Raw genomic sequence first — 25,086 nt, forward strand, 5'->3', positions numbered from 1 at the left:
GATGAATATTTGCAAAAATATAAATTTCCCAGATTAGTATAAGAGGAAATAGACTATTTCAATAACCCCAGTTCAGAAAAAGAAATTGAATGAGCCATCAATGAATTCCCCAAGAAAAAAAATCTCTAGGGCTAGATGTATTATTCACAAGTGAATGCTACCAAATATTTCAAGAACAATTAATTCCAATACTATACATAAACTATTTGGAAATAGGCAAAAAAGTACTACCAAATTCCTTTTTATAGTACAAATATGATGGTGACACCTAAACTGGGAAAAGCAAAAACAGAGAAAGAAAACTATAAACCCATTTTCCTAATGAATACTGATGCAAAAAATTTAAGTAAAATACTAGCAAACAGATTTGATGTATCACAATAATCTATGACCAGGTGTTATTTATACCAGGAATGCAGGGCTACTTCAATTTTAGGAAAATATTCAGTATGTACAAAGGCTCTACATTTGGGAAAGTATCATAAATTGATGATAAGTACTGATCAATAAAAACTGATGAATAAAAAAATGATGAAATAAATATCAATAATAAAAATATCCAAAAACATATGATTATCTCAAAAAATACAGAAAAAGCTTCCGAAAAAACACAATACTCATTCTTGTAAACACACACACACACACACACACACACACACACACACACGAAAACAAGGGAATAATTAGAGCATTTCTTAATATACTAAGTAGTGACTATCTAAAACCATTAACAAGCATTTTCTGTAATAGGGATAAGCAAGAAGCCTGCCCAATAAGACTGGGTGAAACAAAATGCCCACTATCACCACTATTATTCAATATTGTACAAGAAATACTTGCTATAGAAATAAGAGAAAAAAGAAATTAAAAGAATTAGAATAATTGATGAGGAAACAAGTGTCATTTTTTGCAGATGATATTATTTAAAGAATCCTAGGGAATCAGATGAAAAACTAGCTGAAATAATTAACAACTTTAGCAAAATTGCAGGAAATAAAACAAACCCACATAAATCTTCAGCATTCCAATATATTACCCACAATGTTCTTTAAGAGAAAGAGAAAATTCATTTAAAATAACTGCAGACAATATAAAATATTTGGGTTTCCACCTGTCAAGTCAAACTCATAAACTATATGAACACAATTATAAAACACTTTTTACACTAATAAAGTCAGATATATACAATTGGGAAAATATCAGTTGCTTGTGGGTAGGCTGAGCCAAGGTAATGAAAATGATAATTCTACCTAAATTAATTTGCTATATAATACTATACCAAACTACTAAACAATTATTCTTTAGAACTTGAAAAAATAATGACAAAATTCATCTGGAAGACAAAAGGTTAAGAATATTAAAGGGAATTAATGGAAACAAATATGAAGAAAGATGGTTTAGCCATACAAGATCTCAAATTGTATTATAAAGCAATAATCTTCAAAACAATCTGGTATTAGGTAAGAAAAAGAGTGGTAAACCTGGGGAATAGATTTAAATACATAATACACAGTAGCAAATGACCATAGTAATATAGTATTTGACCAACCCAAATACCCAAACTTTGGGGCAAGAAATCACTATTTGATAAAAGCTGATGGGAAAACTAAAAAATGATTGCTCAGAAACTAGGTTACAACACACACCAAAATAAAATCACAATGGGTATGTGATTCAAATACAAAGGTAATAACAGACAAATCAGAAATGCCTGGATTAATTTACTTTTCAGATCTATAGATAAGAGGAAATTTTATAATCAAACAAGATGTAGAAAGCATTAGATATAAAATGGATAATTTGGATTATATTAAATTTTAAAATTTTTCTACAAATAAAACCAACGCAGACAAAATTAGAAGGAAAATAGAAAGCTGAAGAGAAAGATTATAGCAAGTGTCATTGATAAAGGATTAATTTCTGAAATAATAGGAAACAGAGTCAAATTTATGATAATATAAGTAATTTCCCAACTGATAAATGGTCAAAAGATATAGAGGCAGTTTTCAGACAAAGAAGTAAAAGCTATCTACAGACATATGAAAAAATGCTCTAAATCATTACTGATTAAAGAAATGCAAATTAAAATAACTGAGGTACCATCTCACAACTATTAGATTGGCTAATATGACAGAAAAAAGAAAATGATAAATATTGGAGGGGATATGGGAAAACTGGATAATCAATGTAGTGTCAATGGAACTGTAATGATCTAACCATTGCAGCTAAAAAAATTTGAACTATGACCCAGCAATATTACCATTAGGTCTGTATTCCAAAGAGATTTTTTTAAAAATGAGGATCAATTTGTACAAAAATACTTATAATAGCAGCTCTTTTTATGAAGGTAAAGAACTAGAAATTGAGAAATGTTCATCAATTGGAAAAAAAAATTGGGAACAATCTGTGGCTTATGATTGTGATGGAGTATTATTGTGCTAAAGAAACGAAGAGCAGGATGATTTCAGAAAAACCTGAAAGGAATTATGGGAAGTGACACAGAGAAAAGTAAGCAGAACCAGTAGAACATTGTACATAATAACAGCAATATTAAAATATGATCAATTGAGAATGACTGCTACTCTCAGAAACATAATGATCCAAGATAATTCCAAAGAACTCATGATTAAAAATGTTATCTACTTCAAGCCGGGAAGGGGGGGGGGGGGGAGAAGAGGAAGGGGAAGGGAATTCATGGAGTCTGAATGTATATCAAAAGATATTATTTTTCATTTTATTTTTTTCATGGATTTCTTTTTGGTTTATATTTTCTTATACAACATGATTAATATGGAATTATGTTTTACATGACTGAACATGAATAACCTATATCAAATTGCTTAGCAAGGGACAGGAGAAGAAAGAATTTGAAACTCAAAAAAATTTTTAAATGAATGTTAAAAATTGTTTTCACATGCAATTGAAAAAAAATATTTTAAAAAAGAGTAACAACATGATTCTCTAGCAAACAATTTTGCTTTAAATTTTTTTCTTTGCCCTAAGGAGGGAACATTCACTCCATAGGACAAAAGTGAGAAATGACTGTGATATAAATACAAAAGGCATGAAAAAAATACATTATGATTTTTTAAATAAAAACTTAAAATTAATTTGTTTCCTGTCAAGTAAAATCAGTTTTTAACCTGATTTTTAAAAATTTTTTCTATCAAATCAAAAATACAAAATACTTGCAAGAAATAAATAACAATATATTAAGAGCTTTACACTTTTTTATCTAAAAAACTGACAAGTGGTGAAATTTTTATTTTCATCACTAGGTGGTGGCATTTCACTTAAAATGTTTAAAAGAAATGGTTGTTTATTAGAGAGCAGGTGGTATTTAAAAGCATCAGAGGGAATCACATCTGTTCTGTTAAGAAACCAATCTTTGCCCTCTCTCACAGAAACTGTCTAATATTTGTGATTGATTTATCTGCTAATATGAACATTATTCCTAAGAAACTCAAGTGTAACAGTTATACATGAATGATTGATTCAGAGAAAGTACAAAAATATTGGAAAAACAATGCAAAAAAGGGATTGAAACCTAAATCAGTTATCTTATTAATTATCTCTGATCAAAGATACTTACTGGCATTAGTATAGTATATGACTTAGTCATTGACTTAGTATATGATTGACCATTTCCCCTTTAATTAAAATAATTTTTATAGGAATGCTGTGTGTGCGCACACACCCACACACCCACACACACATTAAATTAGTTATAATACAAATGAGAAAATGCACAACAAAAAAGCAACATATGGATTTGCAGACCATTTGCACTAACTGTAGGTCCCTAGGTTTCCGAGCCCTATAATTTGGAAACCATTGGTCTAAACAAAAAATATTATAATTAAAATGTCTATTAAAATTGTTTAGGACCTAAACTCTTGGTAAAAAGTCATGACAGCTTGAATTAGAGCAGTGATAGTAGAGAGGGGAAATAAAAGAAAAGATATAAAGTACAAATACATGAAAGAGTTGTAAGCAAAATGTGTCAAGTTACTTCTGGATGGAACAATTAAGAAAGATTTCATGGAACAAGTGGCACTTCAACTAGTAGCTACAGAATTCTCCCCAGCAATTTCACATATATATATATTTCATTCTTCTGACTGAGATATATTTCTTAAAAATCCCCTATTATTGTGTATAAATCTTTTTCCAGTATTGAAGTGATAATGTTAATTTCAAATCTAAAAAGAAATTTAAAAATCAATCATGAAATAAAAATTTTCCTGAAATTTCTAAAAATCACAACAAATTCTAAGCAAATATAAAAGAAATTCTTTTTAATCATTAAGAATTTCCATCAATAGTTCTACAAAGAGAAAAACTTACTTTTCAGATAATGAATGGGAAACGTATTGGAAAATTGACAGCTTAAAGTTCTGTGAAACCTGAACATTTTTATTAATAATATATTAAAAGGAGTCCCTAAACCTAACTGAAAATACTACACTGGCTACATTATTTAAATATGGTCTCAATTAACAATTAACTGAAGAAAGTAAATGATATCCTAAAGACCCTACATAATGAGAAAAATTATACTATCCCAACATATAATTGTAGGCATGAAACAAACCCTAACAAACTTTTGATGGGAACAAAAGAAAATCAGACTATATCAATTTACCAGGATACTTAAGGAAAAAATCTCTTCTTGGAAAAAAAAAAAGGGGGTCTCTTTTGCTATAGCACAAGAATAAATCTTTTCCAATTACTTATTTTAAACAACAAAAAGAAAATTTAAAAATTTTAATTATAAACTGGGAAAAAGTTTTACCATAAAGGCATATTAACATACACTGTTAATGTTAAGTGACTGGAAACTATAATCCTTTTCCCTATACTCTAAAGGTTACAATAACTGAAAATTAACATAGGAGTGTTTTTTTTTTTAAGAGTGTCAAAAAGCATCTATGAAATGTATCAATAACTTGATGTAACTTATCATTTTCTTTTTGACACAACAAGAATTAATTGGAAGATAGTTCATAGAAAGTATTTGTCAGCAATACAAAATGTATCTTTGGAAAGGAACTTATAAGATCTCTAAATGTTCAGATTTATTTTGAGTGGCAGGAAAGATATTTTTTTAAACAATCAGACAAAAAATGAAGGAAGAGGTGGAAAAAGGAATTGGAAATTGAGTGGATACCCATAAAGTAGGGAATGGTTGAATAAGATATGGTATATGAATGTAATGGAAAGTACTGCTCCATAAGAAATGAGATTTTAGAAAAGCCTGGAAAGACTTACATGAACTGATGATAAGTGAGCAGATCCAAAAGAACACTGTACACAGCAACAAGATTGTGTGTAATTTTTTAAGCATACTTCCATATTTGTTATGCAGTGCCAAAAAAAAAAAATCAGATCAAAAGGGGAAAAAAAACCATAAGAAAATAAACAACAAAAAGGTGAAAACATCATGCTTTGATCCACATTCAGAAGCCATAGTTCTCTAGATGTAGATGGCATTTTCCATCACAAGTGTATTTGAATTTCCTTCAATAATCTCACTGCTGAAAAGAGCCAAATCCATCACACTAGATAATCGTTTAAAATGATTATGTATATATAACCTATATCACATTTCTTTTTGTCTTGAAGGGGGAGAAGGGAAGAGAAGGAGGGAGAAAAAAATTTGGAACTCAAAATCTTTACATAAAATTGGAAAAATAAAATATTATTGATTCCAAAAAAAACAAGAAGATAACTAACTATATGTACTAAGAAAAAATAAAATACTATCTACCAAAAAAAAAAATTTCAAATGCTATGTCAATGCAAGTTCTGCAAGTTGAATCAAACTGGAAAGGCTTCAGGTATGGACCCAGGAACAGATCTTCCATCTGAAGAACAGTTTGGAGAAGTTCTGAGAGATTCATTACTATAAAAACTAAGCTACCAGGTGCTACAACTCAAAGACTCTCTGCTAAGGCCCAGCTTCTTAAACTGGTTTGTGACCCTGGATGGGGCCTTGTAACTGAAAGTAGGGATAACAAAATTATGATTTATTATCAGTAAATGTTTGATTTGAGTCCGTATTTTATATACTTATATACTCAGGGTCACATAAAATTTTGTCAGGCAAAAAGTGGGAGAAAAATGTTTAAGCAGCCCTATGCTAAAGCATGTACCATCAATATCATTTTTATAACATAGGCACTGAAAAGATACATTTAACATACTGGTACTGACTATATACTTCTATCTTTAAATACCTGTACTAAAAATTGTAACTCTCTTCTTTCTGCTTCCCATTGTTCGGCTTGTAATCTAAATTCCTCAAGTGCTGTCTCCCTGATATGAGATTCCAGCTCATTCTTCTGCTCCTGATGTTGATCCAATGTCTCCTTCATATAAATAAAATTTTTCTTTCATTTATCTATTCAAAAAATGTTCTCTCCCCACCCTCAGTTTAAATATATATCCATACCTCAATTAATATAAACAACTATTTAATTTATTAAAACTCATTAATAAAAATATCATGCTCACGTTACATCAAATCCCTGTATACCTGAATATGAAGCTATGTAGTTTTGCAATAAGTCAACAAAAGGAAGAAGTAGACTCCAAGGAACAAATATTAGCAAACTTAGTATGTGACACACAGTATCACCATCATATACAATCAAAAAGCACTTTGATTGATAAAAACTATGGGTAATTTATACCATAATGAGAAATAAGAATGATAAGGCCAAAGAAAAATGGGGAAACTAAAAATTAAAATCACCCTCCAAAATGATTTTTGACTTTGTTAAAAACAAAAGAAAATGGAAAGCATTATCCAACTGATGTTGGCTATCCATAAAACATTTTTAAATACTTTTACTATAACTTACATGCTTTGACTCTAATATGTGCCTTTTCTTCTAAATGACTGATATAAGCCTCTCTGCCCTCAATCTATGCCCCTATTAATGCAGAAATGGTAATGGTCAAAATGGCATATTAGCACATAAACTACATTTTGCCTGAAGTCTTATCTCCCAAATTTATATTTTTTATTTCTATTCTTTGGATGGCAGCCATTCCTTAAACATGCTTGAGTTTGAGTCCCAGATAAAACAAAACTAAGCATGTATTATGACAAGTGTTAATTCTTCCATATAGTCTGCTCCCCTTCTCAACCTACTTAGTCAATCAATCTATGGTTCTCATTTCACTTTCCCAAAGTGAATCCAAATGCATGATAGGCTAGCACACTAAATTCTGACATTTCACAGGTTTATTAAAGCTGCTATGAAATTTGATGCCACTACTAAATTTATTACTATCACATTTAAAAAAAGCTACAGCAGGAAACCTGACAGAAGAAACACCTACCAAAATCTAAAACCTTCAGAGATTTGAAAATGGAATAGTTCAAGCTGAAGCAAATGAGGTCTGATTGTGGAGAAGTCAAAAAATGTAACATATTTGGGCAGAAACTGGTTTGTGAAAATTAGTGAATATTCTAAGCATTAAAATAAATTCTAGGTAATACAGTTAACAGTAAAAAGAGCACTGGTTGAGGATTGGAAGGAGCTAAAAGCTTGAACTAAACTGAATAGCACATTGTTAAAAATAGTAGACATCTCAAAAAACCCTTCAACTTCTACATATCTTCTACACAATCCTTTTAAGGGATACAAATGAAGAAATATATTATAAAATAATCACACTAAATATTAAATGTTTACATAATGTGTTGTGGATAATATTTACAATGTGAACTAAATATACAAAATATTTTATTGGTATCATGGTGTATATTCAAACAAAAATATCTATTCCATTCATATATAATCTTAAAATATATCACTGTTTGATGCTGTGTTTTTTGGACATCTATTTGCATTTCAGGCAGATAAATTATCCTTTCATTTGGTCTAGGAACACCTAAAACAGATTTTAAGTAAAAATTCTAAGGTGAGAAAGGATTATAGAAAAGAGTAAGAAAAATGCAAAAAATAAACACACATAAACAAACACAAAGCAAGAACAAATAATGAGAAGCCTTTGTGTACTCCTATGTGCTACTTACCTTCCTAAGGAAGTTTGGAGTTAAACCAGATTTTTAAAATTTAAAACAAAATATACTGAAACCGGACTTCCAAACCAAAAGTAAACAAACTAAAATTTCTTAAAGAGCACCATACCTTTAAAACAGTATCTAGTCTATTTTTTTCCTTCAAAAGAAGATCATATTCTTGATTACAGTTTTGAATTATATTGTCTCTCTCTTCCAAATCCAATTCAAATCTTCTACATTCTTCTTTCCAGTTGAACTGAGAAGTCTGAAATGCTTTCTCGATCTCATTTATCTTCTCCTGAAGTTCTGAATTTTGTACTATAAAGATAAAATATATATTTATAGATACATATATGTATGTATATATCTTCTGAATATATTTAGAACTAAATGTAAATCTCAGAGGAGTTTGAAGCCTAGCTTTAGTCTTGAATTCCCTATTGAATGAGGCACTGATCCTCTCAAAGCTAGTTCCCACATCAATAAAATGTGAATCAACATCACTAGTGGAACAATGTTTAATATGATTGTACATCTAAATCAGATTGTTTGCTATCTTAGAGAGGGTATAGGGAAAGGTGGGAGAAAGAAAAAATTTGGAACTCAAAATCTTTTAAAAGTAAATGATGAAAGCTATCTTTACATGGAATTGGAAAAAAAAACTATCACATGGGGAGGGATTATAAATAAATTAAAATATGCATAACAATACCAGATAAATTCACATTTGCAGGTTTCTATGCCAAAGTGTTTAAAAATCATAAATGTAATCAAAAATACTTTAAAAGTACAAAATATTACTGTTAAATTATGGGCAATAAAATTTTTCTTAATTTCTATGCAAACTGAAGAGAGTAATGGGGCACATGACAATATAATGGGAACATATTAACAATACAATGACTTAATAAAGTTTAAAAAAAAAATCTCACTCCATTAAAACTTAAACAGATTAAACCATTATTGTAAGAAACAGAATCTGTTCATTGCTATAATTCATGTTAGCAAATATTCTCTAATCAACTTAATTAGCTTGAAATATTATTTTTATTAAAGCTTTTTATTTTCAAAATATATGCATGTATGATTTTTCAACATCAACCCTTGCAAAACCTTGGTGTTCCAATTTTCCCTACCCCTTCCCTAGATGGCAAGTAATCCAACATATGTTAAATATGGTAGAAATATATGCTAAATCCAATATATGCACACATAATTTTACAATTATCTTGATGCACAAGAAAAATCAGATCAAACAAAAAAAATGAGGAAAAAATAAAATGCATAGCTTGAAATATTCAATAAACAGTAATAGACACGCAATTAGAGGTCAGAAGAGAAACTAGGGTTGATTGTATAGATTTGGAATTCATCTGCACAGACACAATAATTAGACATGGTAGGTAATAAGTTCACCAAGTGAGAAACAAAAAAAGGGCCCAAGTCAGCCTTGGCAAATAGTTTAATTTGGGGCCATGCCTGTGTTGTTGTCCTTCATAATCAAAGAGAACATGATATTATGAGTTTACAATGTGTCTGACTGTGGTTGATCAAACTAATATGATCTTGGAAGGCACAAATTGCCTTCCAAATGTATGAACATTTGGGAAAAAACTAATTCTCACCTCATGAGTCTCGTATCTCTTTTGAGCTACCACAATTCTGCTCTGCTCACAGAACACAGAAGCTTTTTTGATGACAGCATGTCACAGTGGGTAGTCCTGGGCTAGCATGTCCCATGTCTTATAATGAAAGTGATACCCGAGTTCTTCAGAGAGACTTGACAGTGTCCTCATGCTGCTGCTTCTGACCTCCGTGTAAACACTTGCCTTGTAAGAGTTCTCTGTAAAATCATCTTTTAGGAAAATGTATATTGTGGATTCAAACAACATGTCCAGTCCATTGGTTTTGTGCCCTCTGCAGCAGTGATAAAGGACCACAGTGTCCAGTACCTCACCTTGCTAGGTGATCTTCAAAATTTTCTGAAGACAATTCAAACAGAAATGGCTAAATTTCCTGGCATGGTGCTGATAAACTGTCCAGATTTTACAGGCATACAACAATGAAGTCAGCACAACTGCTCTATGGACCTTCAATTTGGTAGGCGGCTAATTCTTCTTCTCTTACACATTTTTTTGGAATTTCCCAAAGGCTGAGTTGATGTGTACATCAACCTCATCATCTATGTAAATATTCTTGGAAAGTATACTGCCAGGGTAAGTAAATGTACCAGAGCATTCAAAATTTCTCTATTTGCTATAATCAACCGTTGCATATAAGTGCAATGCAGGCTGGTGGAGAATCTCTGTATCTTGGTTTTAATTGTCAAGCTAATGCAGAAGAAGCAGAGAATTAATGGATGCTTTGTTGTTTCTCAGCCCCAGAGACTCCCTTCTTAGAGATGGATGGACAATCTTACCATGTAGTATTCTCATTTTTCATAATCATAATCTTCACCAAAGCAAACCTGATGTTTCTGAGTATTCTGACACGAGATTGCCCAGTCTTTTTCTGTTCCACTATTGCCAACCATATTTTGGCTCAGTTTTCCCTCCAAATTTGCACCAAATTGCATACATATGGAGAAGCACTATAATCTACTGTCAGGAAGTCTTCTGGAAGTCACCTTTGCCTTGCTTCAGCCGCTTTTGTTAAGTACATGTGTTTAGCTTGGAGAAAATGAGTCTATGCTAAGTCCTGACTTGTGCACCACATACTGCCTTTGTCACTCACAAATCCTGTGACAAATCCTGTATGTTTCTTCTTACAGTGGCATAGTCTATTAAATGCCAATGTTTGCTAAAGCTAGAGCACCTCTATGAAGTTTCACTTCATTTAGGTGAATGGAAGATGTTGTGTTGTGTTGGTAATGAGAAGGCATACAAATCTTCATTATTAAGTGATTGTTGCTGGGTTTTCCAAGCCCCCATTTCTCCCAAGGATTCCCTGCCATGTAGCCATGTTAGGCTGTACCTAAAGTCTGTATCTATTCTGATTTTAAAGTCACCCAGAATCACAACCACATTGATAATGAAGGTCTCAAGGACTCCATAAATTTTTTTTGAGTCCATCAGGGTTTGTCATGGTGGGAACATATACAATGACGATGGTAGTGTGACACTTTCCTGAAAGCAACCACATTGTCATGAGCCTATTGTGTACTCCTTGTGGGAAATTAGATCTGAGTTCAAAATCTATCCCAGCAAATCCAACCATTTTGGAGAGTAGTTTGGAACTATGCTCAAAAAGTTATCAAACTGTGCATACCCTTTGATCCAGCAGTGTTACTACTGGGATTATATCCCAAAGAGATTATAAAGAAGGGAAAGGGACCTGTATGTGCACGAATGTTTGTGGCAGCCCTTTTTGTAGTGGCTAGAAACTGGAAACTGAATGGATGTCCATCAGTTGGAGAATGGCTGAATAAATTGTGGTATATGAAAATTATGGAATATTACTGTTCTGTAAGAAATGACCAACAGGATGATTTCAGAAAGGCCTGGAGAGACTTACACGAACTGATGCTGAGTGAAATGAGCAGGACCAGGAGATCATTATATACTTCAACAACAATACTAGATGATGACCAGTTCTGATGGATCAGGCCATCCTCAGCAACAAGATCAACCAAATCATTTCTAATGGAGCAGTAATGAACTGAACTAGCTATACCCAGAAAAAGAACTCTGGGAGATGACTAAAAACCATTACATTGAATTCCCAATCCCTATATTTATGCACACCTGCATTTTTGATTTCCTTCACAAGCTAATTGTACAATAATTCAGAGTCTGATTCTTTTTGTACAGCAAAATAATGTTTTGGTCATGTATACTTATTGTGTATCTAAGTTATATTTTAATATATTTAACACCTACTGGTCATCCTGCCATTTAGGGGAGGGGGTGGGGGGAGGTAAGAGGTGAAAAATTGGAACAAGAGGTTTGGCAATTGTTAATGCTGTAAAGTTACCCATGTATATATCCTGTAAATAAAAGGCTATTAAATAAAAATAAAAAAATAAAAAAAAAAAGACTAGACATCCTCCTGGATTTTCATGAAGCATAATTATTTCCTTATTGGGACATTTGTAATATCCAGAAGGATGTAGGCAAAAGGAAAAAAAAAAAAAATCTATCCCAGCTTCTGCACGCCTCATCGCACTGGCCACTCCAATTGTGTACCCAATTCCAACTTTGGTAAGCTGACCTTCATTCACCAGCTCTGTTTCACTATGGGCTGCTATTTGGACCATAAGAACATACACATTCTATGTACCAATGATGATTGGAATTATCTTTGTTAAAATTTTATGCATCATTTATGTTTAATTCGACCTGCTGCAATAAGCAGGCCAGGATTAGGTGAAGCAGACTTTTTTTAGGGCACTATTTCTAGCCCCTCATTCATTCCTGGAGGTGAGAAGTGTGATCTTTAAAAAGGCTGCTTATACATCCAGCGAGCTAATGAATCCCTGTGCTTCTTCAATTAAGTGAGGAGACAACGCAAGTCCTAGGTCACCAATGTGCATGGTTGTGACTACAGTGCTGCTACTCTGTGTCTAGCCTATCCCCACAGGACTTCAAGATAGATAATGCTAAACTTGGAATCAGAATGAATCATCTTCATGAGTTCAAATCCAGCCTCCGATATTTCCTAGCTGTGTGACCCTGAGCAAGTCACTTTCTCTGTTGGCCTCAGTTTCCACATCTGTAAAATGAGTTGGAGAAAGAAATGGCAAACCTCTCTAGTATCTTTGCCAAGAAAATAATTATTGCTCAGAGAAATGCAAATTAAGACAACTCTGAGATAACATTACACACTTCTCAGATTGGCTAAGATGACAGGAAAATATAATGATCAATGTTGGAAGGGATATGGAAAAACTAGGACACCAATACATTGCTGGTGGAGTTGAGAAGAGATCCAGCCATTCTGGAGAGCAATTTGGAACCATGCCCAATGGGCTATCAAGATGTGCATATATTCCCTTTGATCCAGCAGTCTCTCTACTGGGCCTATATTCTAAAAAGATCTTAAAGGAGGGAAAAGGACCCACATGTGCAAAAATGTTTGTGGCAGCCCTTTTTGTAGTGAGCAGGAAACTGGAAAATGAGTAGATGCCCATCAGTTGGGGAATGACTGAATAAATTATGGTCTATGAATGTTATGGAATATTATTCTTCTGTAAGAAATGACCATAGGATGATTTCAGAGAGACCCAGAGAGACTTACATGAACTAATGCTAAGTGAAATGAGCAGAACCAGGAGCTCATTGTACATGGCAACAAGATTATGCGATGATCAATTCTGATGGACACAGTTCTCTTCAACAATGAGATGATTCAGGCCAGTTCCAATGTTCTTGTGATGAAGAGGATCATCTATACCCAGAGAGAGGACTGTGAGGACTGACTGTGGATCATAATATAGTATTTTCACTTTTTTGTTGTTATTTGCTTGCTTTTTATTTTCTCTCATTTTTTCTCCTTTTCGATCTGATTTTTCTTGTACATGATAATTATAGAAATAGGTATAGAAGAATTACACATGTTCAGTATATATTGGTTTCTTGCTGTCTAGGGTAGAGGTGGGGGGAAGGGAAGGAGAAAAACATTTGAAACACAAGATTTTGCAAGGGTGAATGTTGAAAACTCTGCATGTTTTGTATATATATGTATATTTATATATACATGTATATGTATATATGTATATTTACAATATATGTATATTTATATATACATAAATACATATACTTTTACATATATATACAAATACATATATATATATATATATATAGAAAAGCTTAAAATGGGATCAAAAAATCAATTGAACAAAATAAATTAAAAATAGTAAAATATAAAATGGTAAAATAGCATGGCTGGTATCTCCTGACTCACACATATATTAGTTTTAAGTAAGGCAGAGTTGTGAGAAATCATTGGCTTTAATCTCTTCCAGACGACATCCAATAATAAGACAAAAGCCATGGTCCAGGATGATCTTTGTGTCTTAATGTCTGACAAAGCTCCAGGAGCTCCACAGTAACTGCTTCTGCCAACTTCATGGCCAGTTGGAACAAATTGTTCACATATGTTTACTTTGCTAGAACAAGTTTGGGGTGGATATGCCTTAACTCACTGACATGTCTGAGACCCAAGTTACCCTTAACCTGATTGAGCCCTTCTGCCCAGAGTTCACCAGGTGTGGCCACTAGTACAAGCTCCAGCTTCAGGGAGGAGATACGCACCACAAGCCGACCAGCAGCCCTCATACCTGAAGTGATAAGTCCCTCCTTGAACACACCGTTTACTCCAGAAGACAGGAAAGTGAGCCAGAAAAGGAAACTGAAAGGACCAATTGAACAGAAAGGAGTGAAAGCGACAATGAGTGGTATCCCAAAAACTCAGCAAGGAGAGCATGTCAAAGAAGGAAACAATGGTGACAGCATCAAGTGCTGCAAAAGCAATCAAGAAAGATAAAGTTGTATAAAAGCCACTGGCTATGATGATCAGATTATTGTTAACTATAGGGAAATAGTTTCTGTTGAGATCAGAAATCAGAGTACAAAGGATTGAGGAAAGAGGAAGTATATGCAAAAAGGCTCCAAAGCTTATTTCTTTTTTTTTTTTTTTTAATAGCCTTTTATTTACAGGATATATACATGGGTAACTTTACAGCATTAACAATTGCCAAACCTCTTGTTCCAATTTTTCACCTCTTACCCCCCCTAGATGGCAGGATGACCAGTAGATGTTAAATATATTAAAATATAAATTAGATACACAATAAGTATACCTGACCAAAACATTATTTTGCTGTAGAAAAAGAATCAGACTCTGAAATATTGTACAATTAGCTTGTGAGGGAAATCAAAAATGCAGGTGTGCATAAATATAGGGATTGGGAATTCAATGTAATGGTTTTTAGTCATCTCCCAAAGTTCTTTTTCTGGGCATAGCTAGTTCAGTTCATTACTGCTCCATTAGAAATGATTTGGTTCAAAGCTTATTTCTAAGAGTATGGCTACTATGAAAGGGAAAAGAGCCAGGAAGAAAGATAGAGGAGGAAGCAAGACTAAGTGCAGGTTTATTTGGGGTTTTGTTTTTTTCCAGAATGAGGGAGACTTGAATATGCTCATCAGCAGTAGAGAAATAGCCAATAAATCTGGAAGAGATCAAAGATTAGAGGTTAGGGGGTGAATGCGGTGGTATGTTCTGGAGAATGCTTTACCAAGGATATACATAGAAGACCTGAGCTCCTTAGAGACCAAAGGTAAAGCATTAATGAACAAGTGGGAAGTTTAAGGAGAGGGAGAAAAGGTTTGTAACAATCTTTGTAGGAAGTGGAAGTCACTTAATAAACAGGCATTTATTAAGTGCCTACTACATGCCAGGCAGAGAAAACAATTATGATTCAAGCTGAGCTCAAGCACCACCTTTTATACAAAACTCTCTCTGATCCCCCAGCTGTGAGTGTCTTTCCAACACAAAATTAAGAGATGAAATTTATACCTATGAAGCAAATTAAAGTTACCTATACTACTTACTTAGCTGAGATCAATCCCATTATTCTGTCCCTCTATAAGCAATGGATTCTAAGCAAATCAACTAATCAGTTAGACAATGCTCTATTTATACCTGGGCCCACAAAATAAATTTCCTAAAGTAGTTAAATATACAATTATCAGAAAAAGTGAAAACAATTTTACCTTGCGTCTTACTTTTACAAACAACACACATAAAACCAATGCACATAATTATAAAGATAAAATAAGAAAAAAATGGGTACCTCGTAGTTTTTCATTCTTCTTATGTGTCTCAACTAATTTTTCTTCAATAGCCAATCTTCCAAGGCCAAGTTCCTTTCTAGCAAGAGCAAGTTCATATTCGAGACTCTGTCGAAGTGCCTCACCTTTCTCAACTTCAGATCGAAGTTTGGTAAGCTGGCTCTCATAAGTCAACATCTGAAAACAGATTTCTAAAATCATCAGCTAATATTAAAATATGTTTTAAATAGTACTAAGCCTAAAAATTATCATCTGAAATTCTGTAAAATGCAACAAGGTTTGTTTTATTTATATATATACAAGATAGTCCGATAATTGTTTCATCTTTTGAAGGATTGAAAATGTTTTGGTAAGCATTCTTCCATTTCACATAAATTGTTAAATTTATTGGCATATAATTGAACAAAATAGTTCCTAATAATTGCTTTGATTTTATTTTCATTAGTAATATATTTCCCTATTTTTACAGTCAAAGGTTCTGATAAAGGCCTCATTTCCAAAATATATAGAGAATTAACTCTAATTTATAAAAAATCAAGCCATTCTCCAATTGAAAAATGGTCAAAGGATATGAACAGACAATTCTCAGATGAAGAAATTGAAACTATTTCTAGTCATATGAAAAGATGCTCCAAGTCATTATTAATCAGAGAAATGCAAATTAAGACAACTCTAAGATACCACTACACATCTGTCAGATTGGCTAAGATGACAGGAAAAAATAATGATGATTGTTGGAGGGGATGCGGGAAAACTGGGACATTAATGTATTGTTGGTGGAGTTGTGAACGAATCCAACCATTTTGGAGAGTAGTTTGGAACTATGCTCAAAAAGTTATCAAACTGTGCATACCCTTCGATCCAGCAGTGTTACTACTGGGATTATATCCCAAAGAGATTATAAAGAAGGGAAAGGGACCTGTATGTGCACGAATGTTTGTGGCAGCCCTTTTGTAGTGGCTAAAACTGGAAACTGAATGGATGTCCATCAGTTGGAGAATGGCTGAATAAATTGTGGTATATGAATATTATGGAATATTACTGTTCTGTAAGAAATGACCAACAGGATGATTTCAGAAAGGCCTGGAGAGACTTACATGAACTGATGCTGAGTGAAATGAGCAGGACCAGTAGATCATTATATACTTCAACAACAATACTATATGATGACCAGTTCTGATGGACCAGGCCATCCTCAGCAACGAGGTCAACCAAATCATTTCCAATGGAGCAGTAATGAACTGAACCAGCCACGCCAGAGAAAGAACTCTGGGAGATGACTAAAACCATTACATTGAATTCCCAATCCCTATATTTATGCACACCTGCATTTTTGATTTCCTTCACAAGCTAACTGTACAATATTTCAGAGTCTGATTCTTTTTGTACAGCAAAATAACGTTTTGGTCATGTATACTTATTGTGTATCTAATTTATATTTTAATATATTTAACATCTACTGGTCATCCTGCCATCTGGGGGAGGGGGTGGGGGTAAGAGGTGAAAAATTGGAACAAGAGGTTTGGCAATTGTTAATGCTGTAAAGTTACCCATGCATATATCCTGTAAATAAAAGGCTATTAAAAAAAAAAAAAAGTAATATATTTCCCTTTTCATTTCTGACACTAATGATTTGATTTCTGTCACCCTTTTGTTTAATCGTATCAACCAATGATTTACTTTATTGGATTTTTCACAAAATGAACTATTAATTTTATGTATTAACTTAATGGTTTTTTTCATTCAGCTTTATTAATCTCACCTTAATTTTTAGAATTTCCAATTTGGTTTTTAATTGAGGATTCTTAATTTTTTTTCTTTTTTAAATTTATTAAATTACATACCTAATTCACTGATTTGCCCTTTTTCTATTTAACTGATGTAATCATTTGAAATTTTGTTCTGTTTTTCTGATTACTTCTTTTGCTGAATCCCATAGGTTGTGTATTGTTGTTTGTTAACCCCTTCCATACTTGGAGCACAGTCCAACTTTAGCAAAAGTTGAAAGTCAGTAAAACAGGCTGGTGAAATGAGCAAACAACAAAAAAGAATCTGACCATAGAAAATTACTATGGTGAAATGGAGGATCAACACACAAATTCAGAAGAAGACAACAGAATTAAAACAGCTACATGGCAATGTTTCAAGGAAAAATATAGATCAGTCACAGGCCTAAAAAAAAAAAAAAAAAAAAGAATTCCTGGAAACCCGAAAAAGGATTTTATAAACTAAAAATACTGAAGAAAATAACATCTTAAAAAATAGAAGATGTGAAATATCTCACTGGAAAAACAAGTGACCTGGGAAACAAATTCAGGAGGGATAATTCAAGAATTATTGGACTGTCTGAAAGTACCTATTTCAAGAAATTATCAACCAGAAGGCAAAACAGAAATTGAAAGAATCCACTGGGCACCACCTGAAAGGAATCCCAAAATGGAAACTCTCAACCAAATTCCAAAACTCTTAGGCCAAGGAGAAAATATTACAAGCAGCCAGAAAGAAACAATTCAAATGTCAGATTTTGCAGTTTCTCCATTAACAGGGTAGAGGATTTTGAAGGAGATATCCCAGAAAGAAAAAGAGTTAAGATTACAACTAAAAATTATCTACCCAGCAAAAGTAAATATAATCTTTCAGGGGGTAAAAATGATTATTTAATGAAATAAACAACTAACAAGTATATCTGATGACAAGAACTGAGCTGAAAAGAAAATTTGACTTTGAAAAACAAAACTCAAGTATAAATAGATAAACGGGAAAGAGAAATCATAAGGAATTCAGTAAGATTAAACTGTTTACATTCCTACATGGAAAAATGATACTTGTAATTCCTAAAAACTCCATCATTATTATTATTATTATTATTAGAACAACTAGAAGGCATTTATACAAGTTCAGAAACGGGTGTGAGTTGAATTTGATCAGATGATAGCTTGGTGACCTACAAAGAGACCATAGCTCTCTACCCCAAATTCTCATCAGAAAACTCCTCCATATTTTTTTGAGACCAAATGAAAGGCTTTTCTCCAGGGAAAAACTTTCTGTTAGGGTCTCTAATAATGAAGTGCCTTTCTCCTTATTCTCAACAGTTAAATCTTCTCCAGATAAGAATAAGTTGTACATCTACTGGTCATCCTGCCATCTGGAGGAGGGGGTGGGGGGTAAGAGTTGAAAAATTGGAACAAGAGGTTTGGCAATTGTTAATGCTGTAAAGTTACCCATGCATATAACCTGTAAATAAAAGGCTATTAAAAAAAAAAAAAAAAGAATAAGTTGTGCATGTATTCTGAGTGTTGGAGGGTGCTCCAGCTTTTACATTATAACTGGTGACTCTCACACTGGGGTCATCAATAGAATACATTGATTGATATCTCCTGAAGCAGATGAGAGAAATAAAGCACAATTTCTGCTTTCTTGATTTAATGTATTAAATGCTTAAAAGGGTTCTTCAAATCTTCACAGAACATAGGGTTTATTTTTTTATTTTTATTTTTATTTTTTTATTTAATAGCCTTTTATTTACAGGTTATATGTATGGGTAACTTTACAGCATTAACAACTGCCAAACCTCTTAGAACATAGGGTTTAAAAAGGAAGTCTGGGCTATTGATCTATAAGAATAAAATTTAAAACAGCTTTGAATCAGTTTGCCTGTAAATTTTTAGCAAAAGATTTCCATGAGCAGAGAGAGTAATTAAATCAGCATGATGTTTGTATGCAATAAATTTCCTTGAGCAGAGGAAATAATTAGGAATAATTACTTTTCATAATAAAGTAATTATTTCTGGTCATTAAGACTCTGTATAAGCATGAGTCTTTCTGTTTTTATATTTTTATGTTTTCTAGGTGTGCACTGTGTATTCTTGAAGATCAGCTCTGTTTCTTAATATATGTTTCCTGTGACTTCCATTGACGTAGGCAAGGAGCTGAGATCAGGGATCTTAACCAGCTAGACCAGCAAAATTTTGCCAGGAGGCAATTCTGCACAGCTTTTTTTATGTTATCTGGGTTTAAAGTGAAACTATATTTTATTCATGACAAGTTAAAGGGGAAAAAAAAATCAGAGGAGGTGTTTCTGATGTCAGAGAAAACAAAAACAAAAATAGATCTATTTCAAGGAGATAAGAGAAACTAATATCAATATTATACATACATATACATAAAATACAATATACATATAAGAACATACATGTACATTGTATATTATACATATAATATACAATATTATACATATGACCAGTGTTTCAAACTGTTAAAGGAAAAGTTCAATGAGTAATTAAAAGGAACAAAAAAACTAACCTAGTAGGGGGACCTCAAAAATCTCTTTTCAGAACAGGATAAATTTAATTTAAAAAATACGCAAGAAAAAATTTAAGGAATAGAAAAAAAAAATGAATAAAATTTTAGAAAAGTTAGAAGGGGAGAATTCTGGGAAGCTGGAGGAGTAGGTTGGTCAATTTTAAGCTCTCCAGATTTCTCCCAGAAATAGAAAAATTTGCACCTCAGAGCAAACAAAAGACTGGTGAAAAATTAAGAAGACTTGGATCAGAACAGGGATCCATTTGATACAACCCTTTAAATCTGATGACAGACCCCGGCCTAGGATTAACCCAAGTAAAGTATAAACAGCTCCAGACTGTTTCCATAGAAACAAGTGGATACCCCCTAGGGCAAGCTGGGTGTGGCTGGAACCTCAGCAGGAACCTGGAGTTTCATCTCCAGGATTCTATGAAGTCCAGGTCCCAGTCCCAGAAGACAGAGGGAACCTGGGGAATGCCAGGCTCAGCTGTGGATGTGGCCATGAGTGAGAAGGAGCCAGCATTAGTAAATGCAGAAGCAGAGGGGCAGGGATGCTGCTGGTTGCCGCACTTGCAGGAGTGGAGAGCTCTTGGTCTGGGGTTCCTTGTCTGAGGGGAGAGCTGAAGGAAAGCCAGAGGCACTATCCCCAGCCCAGGATTAGAGGTGCTTACACTACTTCTTATTAATTTTTTTTTAATGAACTAGCAAAGAACTCCATCATTGAAACATATTATGGAAACAGGGAAGACTAGAATTCATCTTCAGAAAGGGACACTCAGTCGTGTTATTCCATATGTCCTCTATAGAAAGTTCATTAAAATGCTAGAACATTTCTTCTCGGTCTTTTTTGTATTTTAAAAGAACCTGCACAGCACTCTGGTTATTTACCTGCTACTCTGACTAGCCTCCCTCCTTTTCCAATCATACTTTCTGCAATGATATGCTTTGTCATTTCTTGTGGACAGTTTTTTCCTATACAGAATAGGAAGCCATTAAGATCCACCAGAAGCATGGCACAGATCTTGAAGCCATAAGTTCTCTTTATTCTGTGAATCATTTAATTACTGAAAAGCACTGAACAAAAAAATCTTATATAACTTAATAGAGGGGGAAAGAGAGGAGGAGTGGGTAAACCATACTCTTATCAGAATTGGCTTAAAAAAGAAATGACATTTAAACTCAATATGGGTTTAGAAATCTATCTTATCCTGCAGGAAAATAGGAGGGGAAATGGGATACAGGAAGGGGAGAGGTGATAAAAGAGAAGGGATAGAAGGGAGGGAGTGGTCAGTAGCAAGACACTTTTGAGGAGGGACAGGTTGAAAGGAAAGAGAATAAATGAGGGAAATATAGTTAGCAATAGTAATTGTAAAAAGAATTGTGAAGTAAGTTTCTCTGATTAGGCCTCATTTCTCAAACATAGAGGGAACTGAGTCAAATTTATAATAAATAAGAGCTATGTCCCAATTGATAAATGATCAAAAGATATAATTTATGCCCAAAGGGTTACAAATTCAAGCGTATTTTTTGACCTAACAACACTACTACTAGGCATGAATACCAAAAAAGATTCCCCCCCCCAAAAAAAAATGAAGATGAACCTATGTACAAAAATTATTTATAGAAGCTCTCTTCTCAGGGCAAAAAAATTGGAAATTGAGAGGATGCCCATCAATTAAGGAATAGCTCAATAAAATATGTGATTGCATTTGTGATGGAATATTATTCTTCTATGGGAAATGATTAACAGGATGCTCTCAGAAAAAAACAAAAAATAAAAACCTGGACAATCCTCTATGAACTCAAGCAAAAGAAAATGTACTGTATACAATAGCAATGTTCTAAGATAACCAGTTGTGAATAACTTTGCTAATTTGCTTATTTGTCCCTATCCAATTAAAGAGAAAGAATGAATGGGTTGCAATCTGCTTTCATCATCCAATAAGATTCAAGAGTATCTTGTTTTGATTTAGAGTGAAGGGATCTTCAAAGCCATACAAACCAACTTCCTCTTTTCATAGAGAGTAACAGGAAGCCCAGAAAAGTTAAGCAACTCATCCAAGATCATAAAGGTGAAAGTGTCAGAACTTCAATATGGATCAGATTCAATAAGCATTTATAAAGTACCTGCTGCATGCAGATTTTCAAGATACAAAGGAAAAAAATTCAAGGAGTTTATATCCTATTGGGAGATAACAATGTGTACATAGAAAATTAAATGTAAAAGATAACAAAGAAATTTCAATAAGGAGGTCAAAAGTAATTGGGAATAGTAGGATAAGCTTCCAAATGAAGCTTGGGAATTATCATGCAGGTGAGGAGATCACAATTCCACCAAAATACTCAAGTAAAAAAATGACAAGAAGAAAACAAATACATTTAAATTCGTATGTAGTGATATAAAGTAAAGAAAGCAAGACCAAAAGAATATGTACAATAAATCTACAACTGCCTTGGGAAACAGAAGGCTTAAGTAAAATCATTATTCATTAATCTGTTTATTCTCACTAAATTTTAATCATAACACATGCACTTAAAAAACCTTAAATTTCCTTATATTCAATTTTTCTTTCAAAATGTAGACAACTATTTCTACAAATGTTTAAAGGAGAGTAGTAGATTAACGCAATGTAAAATGAGATTATTAAAAAATAAATCCTAGGGTTTATGTTTAATAAACATGCTTAAACCTCACATCATTTCACAAAACTATTTCCACAATATAATACAATACATTACACAATACAATCCACAATACAATAATTAATTCCAGGTATTCTTCCTATTTCCATAATAAAGTGTTCTTTGAGTATCACCAGTATATAAAACCTACCTGGGCATTGTGGCTAGTTGTTATTTCCAATTTTTCTTTTTTTGCTCGATGTAATTTCTTTCTCAGATCTGTAATGAAATCCAAATCTGATTCATTGCTTTTATGCATTTCTTTTAAGTCAGCAGCAGTATTCTTTAACCTGTTAAATGAAATTTTTAAATATAATTGTGATATTTAAACTTAACAACAGTTTTGTTACATTAGCATTAAGTCACACATTTAATTTAAAATTAGGGCGCTTCATCTCATAAAGAGAAGGAAAAGTTAACAAGAGAAAGGTTTTTCCAATATATGATAAGAAAAATGCTAGCTGCATAAGAAACAGGCTTGAAGTGGTAGTATAAAATATCTCTAGTGTATAGAGACCAGCCCTGAAATCAGGATGACCTGAGTTCAAATCTGCCTTCAGACACTTAACATTTCCTAGCTGTGTGATCCTGGGCAAGTCACTTAACCCCAACTGCCTCAGGAAAAAAAAAATAAAGATAAAATCTCTCTAGTTTTAACCACTTCTCTAAATCTTCAATACAATTTTGAATGTGAAATTCAACTAATTTGCATTTCTTAAATACCTAATTAATATAGATTAGGTGCTAAAGTCACAAAGACAAAAACGTTAATATTCTTAAGGAACTTCAACATGTAATTGGAAGACATGAAATTTAATTTTTCTGAAAGGAATGTATTTTTAGGATTGAAAATATTACTAAAGAGTAAAAGTACTTCGGCTCATTGGATCATAGATTTAAAAGTAAAAGGCAACTAGAGATCACAAAGATTCCTGGAATCCAGCTGGGCCTCTGAGCCTTATCTAATATCACCCCCCCAAAAAAAGGGGAGGGGAATATAAATCTAATCACATTATATTTTATATACATTAACATCATTTGAATTAAGAAGTTTATCTTGCAAAATGTAATTACCCCTGTAAAAGTTTTTTTTTTTTTTTTTTTTTTTTTTAACCATCAGTCATTAAAGCCTCACAATAAATTAATATAGGTGCAGGTAAAAACAGGGTAGCTGAAATGGTGATCAGAAGAGACTTCAGTACAAGTTTGGCCTCCAACAAATCATTAACTGTCTATAACCCTCAATTTTCTCCTCTCCGGCAAAATAAGGATACTTATTCTTACAGAATTAAAGAAGAACCTACTTTCACTGAATAACTGAAAGGATCAAAAGAGAATAGATGAATATAAATTTAAGTTTGAACTCAGACCTTTGACTTCAGGGCACTCTATCTATCATCTAACTGCCCCAACACTTGATTTTTTTAACATGATTTTTTTTAAACATTATAATATTTTTTTAACATGAAATTTTTATCAAAAACCTTAAGATTTACCTTTGGATTTCGGCATTAATATTACTTGGATTGATGCTCATGATGACATCTTCTGAGTGTTAATAAATAACAAAAATTCTCAACTTTTTACTTATGGAAAATGAAAAGCTTCAAAGATGTCTTTTGCTTTAGAGATCAAGTAGATACAAAGTCTGTAAGAAATAAACATATTGAAAATAGTAACAGTATAAGTTATTCCTGAAAGGTATAAATGTAATACCAAAAAAAAAAAAAAAAAATAGTTCTGCCCAATTCTTTTCATTGAAGACACCTGACCAAAAAGATCAAAGAATTCTCCAAAAGATGATGCATTGTCTATTTTCCCTTGCCTTTACCCCAGATATTGAGAGGACTAGAGAGGTGGGTAAGAGGAGCAAAACAAAAAGGGAGAAGTTTCGTACAACTTCTCCTTTTCTCAATAAAAGGACATGGGAGAAAAAAACTACTTCTTTATAAGGAAATTTCAAGGCATAAATTTTAAACTGGAAGACAAATTACAAGTATGCAAAGGATCTCTTGGAAGAGAAATCCAAGGAAAGGCTTTTTCTCAATCTTCATTCACTACAGTCTTTCTGCAGTCTGACACTGCCAGTCACTTTCCTCCTTGTTACCCTGGGATTCCAGACACTACTCCCCCTCCCCCAGATTTCCTCCCACCAACCAGATTCCCTTTTGTCTCTTTTTTCTGGACACTCCTCCAGATCACACCTTTGAACTGTCAGTGCCCCCAGAGGTCTTCCTGAGCCCTCTTCTTTTCCATGTTACTTCACTTGTTGAT

At 33.1% G+C, this 25,086-nt stretch overlaps 1 protein-coding gene across 7 annotated transcripts in view; it reads right to left on the reverse strand.

Annotated features, from left to right (window-relative positions):
* CCDC171 (coiled-coil domain containing 171) overlaps nt 1-25,086 on the reverse strand; it is a 418,598-nt gene that overhangs the window by 376,581 nt on the left and 16,931 nt on the right. For 6 of the 7 annotated variants that reach the window (XM_031961543.1, XM_031961537.1, XM_023497955.2 and 3 more), the window contains 5 exons: nt 24,309-24,460; nt 22,964-23,102; nt 15,831-16,005; nt 8,166-8,356; nt 6,240-6,371 (listed from right to left, as the gene is read on the reverse strand). In XM_031961543.1, the coding sequence (XP_031817403.1) occupies nt 6,240-6,371; nt 8,166-8,356; nt 15,831-16,005; nt 22,964-23,102; nt 24,309-24,349 (678 nt within the window). In that variant the 5' untranslated portion in view covers nt 24,350-24,460. The remainder of the gene's footprint in view (nt 1-6,239; nt 6,372-8,165; nt 8,357-15,830; nt 16,006-22,963; nt 23,103-24,308; nt 24,461-25,086) is intronic. The other variant, XM_023497956.2, reaches the window with a different exon arrangement.

This window comes from Sarcophilus harrisii, chromosome 1, assembly GCF_902635505.1.
Source record: "Sarcophilus harrisii chromosome 1, mSarHar1.11, whole genome shotgun sequence".
Classification (NCBI taxonomy): domain Eukaryota; kingdom Metazoa; phylum Chordata; class Mammalia; order Dasyuromorphia; family Dasyuridae; genus Sarcophilus; species Sarcophilus harrisii.